This window comes from Leishmania martiniquensis, chromosome 24, assembly GCF_017916325.1.
Source record: "Leishmania martiniquensis isolate LSCM1 chromosome 24, whole genome shotgun sequence".
NCBI lineage: Eukaryota > Euglenozoa > Kinetoplastea > Trypanosomatida > Trypanosomatidae > Leishmania > Leishmania martiniquensis.
Window position 1 is genome coordinate 535,138 of NC_090159.1, and position 10,123 is coordinate 545,260.

Consider the following 10,123-nt stretch of genomic DNA (forward strand, 5'->3'; position numbering starts at 1 on the left):
CTCTCAGTGGGTGCGACCACCTCTCAGGTCGCGTTCACCAGACAGTCATAAAACGTGCGCGTAGCATACACTTGGCACCCTCGCCCGCACGACATACATCTGCGCTCTCCTGCACACGGGCAGAGGCAGTTGCACTGCCCCTTTCGCCCAACCTCATTCTTGCTCGCTCTCTTTTCTTCAGTTTTCTGCAGCGGCTGCACACGCGTGCTCAGATGTCGGGAGGCGGCGGGCCGGCGAAGGCCATCGGCAACGGCGGTGGCGTTGTAGGGGCGTGCGATCAATGCGGCACTGCATTTCACAAGGCGAGCGCGCGCTTCTGCAGCCGGTGCGGCACGCGACGTGATGTTCCAACCGCCGCTGCGAGAGCGACAAGGGCGGCAACGTCGTGGCCAAACGAGCCTGTCGTGCCCACGCCGCCCTTGGCCTCTGCTGCCGCTACGGAGTCCGTCTTTACGCGCCCCGGTGGCGGTGGTGCGAGGGACACCCTGCGGCCGTTCGATGTAGAACAGCTCAGCGAGGAAAAGCGAAAGAGGGTCGGCAATGGTGCGCTTCTCCCGCCCTTGACAGGTGCGTCGCCGTTCGCCTTACAGCTTTTCGGCCCGAGTGGGGCCACCACCACCACACCCGAGCGCCGCGTTAGCCCTGCGTTAGCAATGAGGAGCTTGCCTCCCTCTGAGGTTGGTGCGTCTTCACATCTTCCTGAGGAGAGTCAGCAACAGGCGTCCTCTATCGAAGCCAAAGGCGGCAAGCTTCCCGAGGTGAAGCCAGGACCGATGGCTGACCCGGGCCAGGGCGTACAGGTGCTCACTTCGTCCTTAGAGGGGGATGCGGCTATGAGGCGCGCGACGGGCAACAGCGCTGACCAAAATCGCGTTCCCATCTCGGCCTCCGAGCAGCCGCCGACGTCGCCCTTTCCCCTGACCACAGCGCTGGTAGGCGAGGACGGCAGGAGAACAGCCGCGATGGACGGCTCACACCTCCTGGACGCCTCAAAAGAAGCGACCCACACCACCTCCCCGGAAGGCGAGCAGGCACCCACGACCGACGAGGGCGACACCAAAGACGCCATCGCGCCTCTGCGCCCATCGGCGGAGGAGGAGGCGCAGTACACTGCCTGGGCGACGCTATCGCCTGACGACCTCACACCAGAGATGCTGCAGACCGCCAACACTGGCGAGCTGCGGCAGTGGCACAAAGGCAGCCTCATCGGCCGCGGCACCTACGGCTCTGTCTATCTAGGGCTTCTTCCGGATGGCAGCTTCCACGCTGTCAAGTGTGTGGAGCTGGGCAACAAGAAGACGGCTACAGATCACCTCGGCGCCCTCGAGCTCGTCTCACTCTCGCGTGAGATCAACATGATGCGTCGCTTGCGACACCCGAACCTTTGCACGTTCAAGGGGGCGTACTACGATTCGGAGAGTGCATCCATTTGTATGTTCATGGAGTACATAGGCGGCGGCTCCCTCTCCGCGCTCGTCAAGAAGTTCAAGCCGCTTCCGCCCTCGGTGGTGCGCTGCTGGACGCAGCAGCTGCTCGCCGGACTGCACTACCTGCACAGCCAGAACATCATTCACCGCGACATCAAGGGTGACAACGTGCTCGTGGACACTACCGTTGATCCAGCGGCCAAGTCGCAGATCAAACTTGTTGACTTCGGCGCGGCGCGGCGGCTGACAGACGCGGTGTCGCAGAGCAGCACTGTGATCGGCACACCATACTGGATGGCACCCGAGGTGGTGGACGCGTCCGGGAGCGGAAGCGGGTATAGCTACAAGGCAGACGTGTGGTCGGTGGGGTGTACCGTGGCGGAGATGCTCACGGGGCGGCCACCGTGGCCGTGCAAGACGAATGCGCCAGCCGCTATCATGATGATCGCGTCCGCCAGCGGGATGCCGACGGAGATTCCGGAAGAGGAGGCGACGCCGGGCTGCTTAGACTTCATGCGGCAGTGCTTCATCCGAGACCCCGAAAAGCGGCCAACGGTGCAGCAGCTGTTGCAGCACCCGTGGATACAAGTAAAGATGCCGTAGCGAAGGATGACGGTGGGAAAGGATGGGGCGACGCGTATGGGGGGACACAGTGCGCTGTAACGCGATTTCGATGATCCCTTCCACGAGTTCGCCGCCGTCGCCACTGCCGCGCTCCTCCTCCTCTCTCCCAGACACTCGTTGCGCCTCACTTACGGCGGCTCTTCGCGTGTTGAATCTCTGTATCCCCCTCTGGCGTCCCAACTGCGGGATGTCGATGAGGCGGTCGGAACGCTCTTTTCTCTGCTGTGAGCGCGGCTGTTTGGCGGTAGAAGTGTGGGGCCAAAAAACGAGGCGGAGGCGCTGCTCGCGAAGGACTGGATGGATGCGAAGGGCGGAGGATGGGGCGTGCGCCTGCGGGAGCATACGGGACGCTTTTCCCGGCGCAGACTCGGCCTTTCTCATCATACATGTGAGTCAGCGTCTCTGCATGTGCACAGGTGTATGCCCGGTGTTTCTTCTGTCTGTCTCTGTACATTAGCTCTTGCACCGTTTCGTGTTTGCCTATGCGTGTGCGCGGGTGCGTGTGTCTGTGTGTGTCTCTCTCTCGCTGTCTTCTCTCTACCTCCTTCATCCGCCTATAGAGACGAGAGCGAACACAAAGAGACGCACCAGCAACACTTCCACTGTGACCCGCAACCAAAAAAAGACAGTGAGAACCGCATGCGCCGCGGAAAGGGGGAAAGGCTGCCCTGGAGTGGACATCCCCTCCCCTCCCCTTCCCAAGATGCGCACAGTATGCATGCGCAAGTGAGTACGCACTGCCGCCTTCTGGTCTTGTGTCGGCGGTAACCGCCCCCCTCGCTCCCGATCTCCCCTTCCTGCGTCCAGTACGCAGGACTCGTTCACTCGGTTGGACCGTGTGGCTTCTGCGCTTGTTAATCCCGCATTCGCTGCCGATATGTGCCGAACGCGCGTGCCGGTTGACGCCGCTCGCTCAGCCGCTGTAGCGCTGGACTGCCTTTAGCGCCGATTTCGTCTCCCCTCTTTCTCTTTCCCTTGGCTGTGTGTGTGGGGAAAAGGCGCCCGGCGCACCAGTGCGGTGTGCCCGTTTCTGCCTTTCCCTTACATCACCACAGTCACCTGATGCCATGTGGCGCTGCTTACCACAGTGCCACACGTACGCAGCACACGCGTCCATCACGAAGCAGATGAGGCTCATTCGCTACCGGGACGCCGGCTGGCACGGTCTTTCCTGAAGAGCGCCGCTGCCGTCAGACGCCCCCCTTCTTCCCTAAGCCCACGCTGGGAGCGTCCGTGATGCACTCGACGCAGGGGGCGCCACCGCGCCCGGCAATGTCGCGCAACGAGCCCACGTTTTCCGTTGCAGCGGCCTCGTCGTTGAATCTTACTCTGCCCGAGCATGCACCCTCAGACTGGCTCAACGACTCTTTCCGAGGTCGCGGGAGCAGTGACAGGCGCAGGGGCACCAGAGATGGCAGCGGCGTCAACGGAGCCGCGACTGGCGACGGTGATGGCTTTGCTGTGGGCTCTCCGCGGAGCTCCCTACCACCTTCCCGTATGCTGTCGGCTTGCAGTCGTGGGCGGGTTGGCTGCTGACCGTGGTGTACCATCTCTTTCACCCGCTGCTCACTCTCGCCCTCTCGCGTAGTTCGCTTCTTCTCCGCTCCACCGTCTTCTCTGCACAGATGGCCAGGCCTTTACTCGGGGCGCCGACTTTCACGAGGCGCGAAGAGGGCAGCGGTGGCCGTAGCGGTGGCCGTAGCGGTGGCGGCGTCGCAGGACCGAACGCCGGCGATGGCGATGGACCCGGACGGTGCTGAGGTGGTTGTGGGGCTGCACTTCGATGTGTCTCAGGCGCTGGTCTTCGATGAGGGCATGTGCGTCATCCACAACGGTGCTCTTTTTTTTTTCTTGGAGACGGGCCATATCGTGATGCTCACCGCTGCCAGGAACACCCTCGCAGCCCTGGGGAGCAGCAGTCATCGCAGGGGCAGCAGAAGCAAAGGCGTCCGCAGGGACAAGGGCTCACCCGCGAAGAGCAGATCTTCAGGCGTGACGTACAGCGGCGCAGACGTCGGGTTTACCGGTGACCTCGAACGCGCTGGCGAGGGCGCGGTCCGTGGGAATGGCCGTGATGCTTCTGATCTTGTGAAGAAATTTACGCACAGCCGCACTCCACACATGTGCATTGTGCACCGCCGGCCTGGCGACGTTGTTTGCCTCAATGCCGATGGCGCGAAGAGGTCTGTGGTACCCGGGGCCACTGCCTCTGTGGTGAATGACGGGGCTGGGCCCACCGCCGTCGGCCAGAGGAATCGGCTACGGCCGGACGCGGCCGTGGGTCTCTCGTTGCAACGACGGAGGACATCGCCGCGGCAGCACGGCAGCCGATGCCCCTGGGCCGCTGCGTAGGCTCGCGGCTTCCCCTCGCGCAGCACCGGAGCACACCTGGTCGTCGTGCAACCGTGCTTCTCCCCTAGCGCGCTACGCTGCCCAAGATCATCGGCGCGTGGGGGTCGTTTCCGCTGCACTCGTCTCCGCTGGCCGTAATCCCGTTTTACGGCCTCTGTGCCGTCGGCCGTGTAATCCTGCTGCTGACAGTGACAGGTGGCGTACTTGCCAGGCGCTTCTGCGTGCTGTGGCTCTGCGCCGCCCTTGCGGAGGTACTTTGGTGCAGTCACCGCGGCGCGCACGCTTTCGTCATGTACTGCCCGGATGCTGCTCCGGTCGCACTGACCGCATCATGCGGTGTGCTCTGCTTTCGATGCGGTGCTCCTCCAGCAGGGTAAACCGTACGTGGTCACCACAAGGGTCCGTGGCTTGTGGACCTGCTTTGGGCCTAGAGAGCCGCCTCGGCCGGCCGACGGTGGGCAGCAGTGGCGGCGGCGCTGCCTGTGGAGATGGACCTCCCGAAACCGCCTCGATGATCAAGCGAGCTACCTCAAGCCGCTGGCCAACTTCATTGAAGTCACTTTTGTCTGTCTCCTGTCTCTGCGCCTTGTGAAGTATGCCTTCGGAGTGCGGAACGCCGCTGTAGGCGTGCACGATCGTATGGCGCCAGAGTGGGTTGTGCGTTGCCCCCGTGTGCGGTGAATTAATCGAGGTGCGCGAGCGTGGCAGTCTCTCGCCGGGCAACTCTGCCCACCGATTCGCTCGCCACCATCGCACGTCTTGGCCAGCGCAGCGGACGAGGTGGTGACGGTGGTGAACTGGAACACGGCATCGGCAGCGGTAGCGGCGACCGCGGTGTGAGCCGACTCTCAGCTCTGCCGCTACCGACGCTCAACGCTGAGGAGTTCGGCGTGCCGCTGGAGGAGACCCAAGCGGAGCCGTCGATCACGCCGCTGCGGTTACTGCGCTGCTCTTCGACGGCGACGGAGGCTTAGCTTTGCGCCGCCCAGTGAGGCTCAGTGGGGCTTGTCGATCGCCCAGGGGACGGCTCACACTCGCGGCACCGCTGTCGCCGCTGCTGGACCAGAAGACGCTATGAGATTTTACTCCGCGGCAACGAACAGCTCCGGCACTACCGACAGAGCTTAGTCACACATGGGGGGCCGGCCGAAGCGCCGGCGAAGGCGCTCACCAGTTGCTTATGAGGGGCAAAGATGACGTTTCGATCTTCAGAAACCAAAGCTGTTCTTGGACAGCGACGTGGCCTCCATGGGGGCTCAGCAGCTCAACGGCTCTGCGGCAGCCTCACGCCATCCCTATGTCGCTCCCGCCGCAGGAACAAGAGTGAGCACAGCCAGTGCATGTCACCAGGAAGTAACGGTGGATGTGGGGTGCGCCGCAACGAGCACCAGCCGTGCCACCTTTCTGTGCATGGCGTGGATGGGCTGCGAAAGTCGGTGGAGTAAGCCGCGCTGTGGGCGGCACTGCGGGCCGTCGCACTCGATGCTGCCTTAGAGTTCGGCGGCGGTGGCTTGGCTGGGGCGAGGCTGACGGAGCCGCAGCGCTGTCTCTTACACCTCACGCGTTTGGTGCAGAGGGAAGACGCCGATTGTGCCCCTGGAGGGCGCTACCCTTCCCGATGCTGACGCTTAGACGGACCGCACCATCTAACACTTCTTGACGAGTGGGCTGCGCGGGTCGACAGTATCTGTTATTGCTCATCGCATGCCGACGGTACTCAGCTTCTGCACGCGTGTCGTTGCAGTGACAGGAAGGACGCTGATGCCCATCGCAGATTGGAAGCCAACGCTGACGCCAAGCGGTCTCAGCGGTCACTCCAGGGGCAGGCGATAGGCGTACACCGGCAACGGCCACACCTCCGGCGGCAGCGGTGCTAAAGCAGCTCGCGTATTATGTGAAGTCGATGCAGGTCTGCAACGTGTGCGTTGCGTGTCGGTGCTCGATGGGACGTGGGGCCCTGCGCAGAGGGTGTAAGCCCTGCACATCCGTACCTGCACCCGTCAAGCTGCCCACGAGCGCACAACTTCGGCTTTGCTCATGCGAGGCTACCCGCGCCGAAATCGCTGTCGGGCGTGCATGGAATGGGTAGGCAATACGCAGGCAGCGCGCAGAGTGGCCAAGAAACCCATGGTGGCGCATGAGCTGACACGAGCGTTCTGATGACCTTATTAAGCCAGCGGAGGGGCGTACGCCGATGGAGGGGGAAGGAGCCGTGGCGTGGAGGTACATGCACAGATGCTACTGCTGTCGCTGCTCTCTAAGAACTGGCCGCTCACATCCTTCCCATCGCCTGCCACCCGCATACTATGGCTTGGAGCTTCGGCGCGCTACTGCCTCTTTAGCGCCCGAAGCGGCACCACGCGACCGCGCCCATATCATCGGACGCCCAACTGCCCTCTCGCCACTCGAGCGCGCGTTGTTGAGGCGCCTCGCGTGTGCCGCCCCTTCCCCTCCTCCTCTGCTTCCATGAATGCGTGCACGCGGACCCAAAACTACCTGTGCACTGACCTTCATGCACACGACGGCGCTGAGGTTGCGGCGCAGACCCCCCTCTCTCTGTCTCAGCAAACCTCATACGCATGCACGTTGTGTACCGCAGCGTCCTCCTCACTGATACTCGCGCTTACCCTTTCACTTCCCTCCTTGCCTCTTCGCCGTTATCTCCTCACCCCGAGCGAAGTGAGGGATGCGCGTCTGTGCGGATGCCTTTGGACAGAACAGCGAACACCCACACTCGGATCGGCACTGACCGAGGCGCACAAGCGTTCGCCCTCAACATACGGCCGTGTACGCGCTGACTAGCTTTCAGAGGCGTCACCCCAGCGTATTGGCGTCTCTCTTTCTCTGTGAGGGGCCTGCCAGCAGAGCTCTGTGACGCTGGGCCGCTGGTGTAATAGCAGCGCGTCTGCCCAGCGCGGCTCACCGCTTCTCGCGTGCTGTCTCTGTCTCTCTCCCTCTCTCGATCACCCCCCCAACAGCGGCGGCGCGTTACACTGAGAAGTCACAATCACTGTGCTGGCACTCGAGAGAGCCATGCAGCTGAGGTGCGTGCGCGCAGCATTGGTGGCGGCGGCCGCTGGGCCATTAACGAACTGCAGCGTCGCTGGCGATCTTTTTGCCCTTCCACGACAACGAGGGACAAGAGGACTACACAGCAGGCGCCGCGTCAGTGGATGCATGGCACACGCGAGAACGGCGACATTACCTCTCCAGGCTTGCTGGGAAGGCGACCGGTGGGCCAAATCGACGCCGGAGTGGCAGGCGCTGCCAGTGGATGGTGTGGCCCTTATCAAGACACTTCGATGCGTGCGCTCGTGTGGCGGTGCCGTTTCTGTGGTAACAGCGTCGTCTTTGCCAAACACTACCGCGTGCACTCGCTCCCCACTCGCAGGCTCGTCTCTGCTGTGCGCCGCAGTGGAGACGCCGCGCCGCTGCTGTGCGTCACTCACAGGGGTGGCGCGCGCACCGTTCAGCTCGTCGCGCGACTTGCCGCAGCTGGGAGGCTCTCGACACACGAGGCCCCCCTCCGATTCTTCGCCATCATCAGCTGCGCGGGAGCATGTGTCTCAGAAACGCCATCAGCGAGCTCGAGCGCCAGCCGACTGCCACGCGAGACCTTTTCCAGAGCGACGTGGCACCGCAGCACGACTGTCGACGTCGAAGGGCTATGACCGCCATGATCCCCCTCCGACTTCGAGGGAGGAGGCTCCGACAAAGGGTGACGTGGATGGCGCCTCTGTCGCTGACCACGTCACTGATGCATCCACTGCAGGCGGCGCCGCTTTTCCGTCTGCCGCCGCTCATGATGTGACGACAGGGTGGGGATTGGAAGACGTGAGCTGTCGGACGGGAAGGACGCGGCTGGAGGAGCTGTATGAGCGCAACCTTGAGCGCATCCGAGCTATAATGGAGCAGCCGCTGCCCCCCATGCCGCAGGACGGCAGCGTCAGTCCGGATCTTTTCGTGGGCTTTGCATCGTACAGCTATCAGCTGCGAGATCAATACCGTGCCGTTCTAGCGCGCGAGCTACAGGTGCCAGTGAAAGCGGTGCGGCTGTCTGTTGCATGGAGTGGCCGCTTCGACGTTCGCCACTTCGGGCGAGTACAGAAGGTCTGCGGGGTGTACGTTGATCGGGAAGTACTGCTTGCTGCGGCGTGCAGCGAGAGGGACTGCGATGCCAAGATGCGCACCGCCGAGGAAGACGCAGCATCGTTGCCGTCACCTGCCTCGGCTTCTCCGTTACCTGAGACGCACCGGAAACGCATCCATGCACTTGTAGCTGCCATCAACAAGCGTGGGCGCGACGATCTTCTGCAGGCGTCGTTCTTCCAAGCCTCGCTACCGATACCGGAGGTGGAGTTCGCGCTCACCCGGCGAGAGCACAGAATCCTGTTCTGCTTGCACGAGTGGATACGGCGCCGCGTCTTGCAGCGCGCTGTGGCGGTCGTCGTATACGGAGTCCCCCCTCCACCTCCGACTGCTACCGCCACGGGTACAGGGCCCGCTTCCGCTAGACCTCCTTGCTCGACAGACTTGCCTGAGAAACATGCAATTACTCGCGATACGGCTAACGCCACAGACGATGACCAATTTCAGCAGTCTCAGTACGAGCAGTGGAGATGCCTCTGCAGCACGCGAACGGCAGAGCAGAAGCGCGCGGTGCAGGACAAGTGGCTGCGACTGCTTCATCGACGCAAACTGGTCCCACTGATGATGTCGCTGACAGAGTTGGCCACCTTGGCTGCCTCGGCGGTGGTTCGTGATGAGGTGCGTGGCATCGCCTTGCAGCACACGAAGGCTTCGGCGGCTGTCGACGAGGGCGGCAAGGGGCCCACGGCCAGGCGGGACACGCCTTTGATGAGCGCAGTGGCCTCTCCAGCCGCACTGGATGCGAGCCTGCAGGATGTACTAGTGCGCATCACAGCGGTGTTATCGCCGCCACCGCCGGTCACGCTGAATGATGGCGGTGCGCCGGCGGAGGACAGCGAGGAGTGCGGTGTGCATCCTGTCCACCTCCAAGACGTCATTGCACCGTGTGGCGGCGCGGACTCCGCAACCGCAGACGTGGTTGCTGCTCCGCGCTTCCGCCCTGCCTCGACAGCTCAGAGAGAGTCAACCATGCGGTGGGTGCGGCTTGTCTATCAGGCGCTCATTCTGCGCGAGACGCAGAGCAGCGCCGACGACCACCTCCACGCAACTGCCGCGCCTCCAGCCATGCGTGTTTCTCACCAGGCGTCGCTGCCCGCGCTCTTCACTCATGGTGTGTACGCCGGTGGCCACGAGGAGGTTATGTACTTGCAGCGAAACCGCGCCGCGATGGATGCGCTACTGCTGCATCCACACGAAATCTCCTTCAAGAAGAAGTTCGTCAGCCGCATGCGCAACGGGCACCGCCGACTGCGCATGGAGGAGGAGAGCGCCGCACCGTACTCGACGAGCATGTGAGAAGCAGAAGGGGAACAGGGGGAGGGGCGCGTACACATTTGAGTGGAGTCGCCGCGCTTTGCTGCGTCTCCTTCCCCTGCTCGAACGTACCGCCTTCAGTGCGGCACCGGACATGCCCTTGCTGTGTCGACTTCCGTCTTGTTCTCTACTCCACAGACGGTGCCCGCGGCACTCCTCTCGCTCACTCGCTCACTCGCTCTCTCTCCCCTCTTTCTCTTCACACCGAGCAGTGGGGTGGGGTGCTGTCAGCCAGCCGGTGGGCACATGCCATTTAG

General features: G+C 63.1%; 3 protein-coding genes across 3 annotated transcripts; all 3 read left to right on the forward strand.

Annotated features, from left to right (window-relative positions):
- Positions 1 to 212: 212 nt before the first annotated feature.
- Positions 213 to 2,030, forward strand: LSCM1_05101 (uncharacterized protein; the record flags this gene model as incomplete). The annotated part of the gene is made up of 1 exon (XM_067322576.1): positions 213 to 2,030. One exon carries the CDS (start codon positions 213 to 215, stop codon positions 2,028 to 2,030), a length of 1,818 nt encoding a protein of 605 aa, XP_067178439.1.
- A 1,755-nt stretch (positions 2,031 to 3,785) lies between these two features.
- LSCM1_05102 (uncharacterized protein) lies at positions 3,786 to 4,403 on the forward strand (the record flags this gene model as incomplete). The annotated part of the gene is made up of 1 exon (XM_067322577.1): positions 3,786 to 4,403. One exon carries the CDS (start codon positions 3,786 to 3,788, stop codon positions 4,401 to 4,403), a length of 618 nt encoding a protein of 205 aa, XP_067178440.1.
- A 3,033-nt stretch (positions 4,404 to 7,436) lies between these two features.
- Positions 7,437 to 9,848, forward strand: LSCM1_05103 (uncharacterized protein; the record flags this gene model as incomplete). The annotated part of the gene is made up of 1 exon (XM_067322578.1): positions 7,437 to 9,848. The coding sequence occupies one exon, from the start codon at positions 7,437 to 7,439 to the stop codon at positions 9,846 to 9,848; it is 2,412 nt and encodes an 803-aa protein (XP_067178441.1).
- Between the last annotated feature and the right edge of the window lie 275 nt (positions 9,849 to 10,123).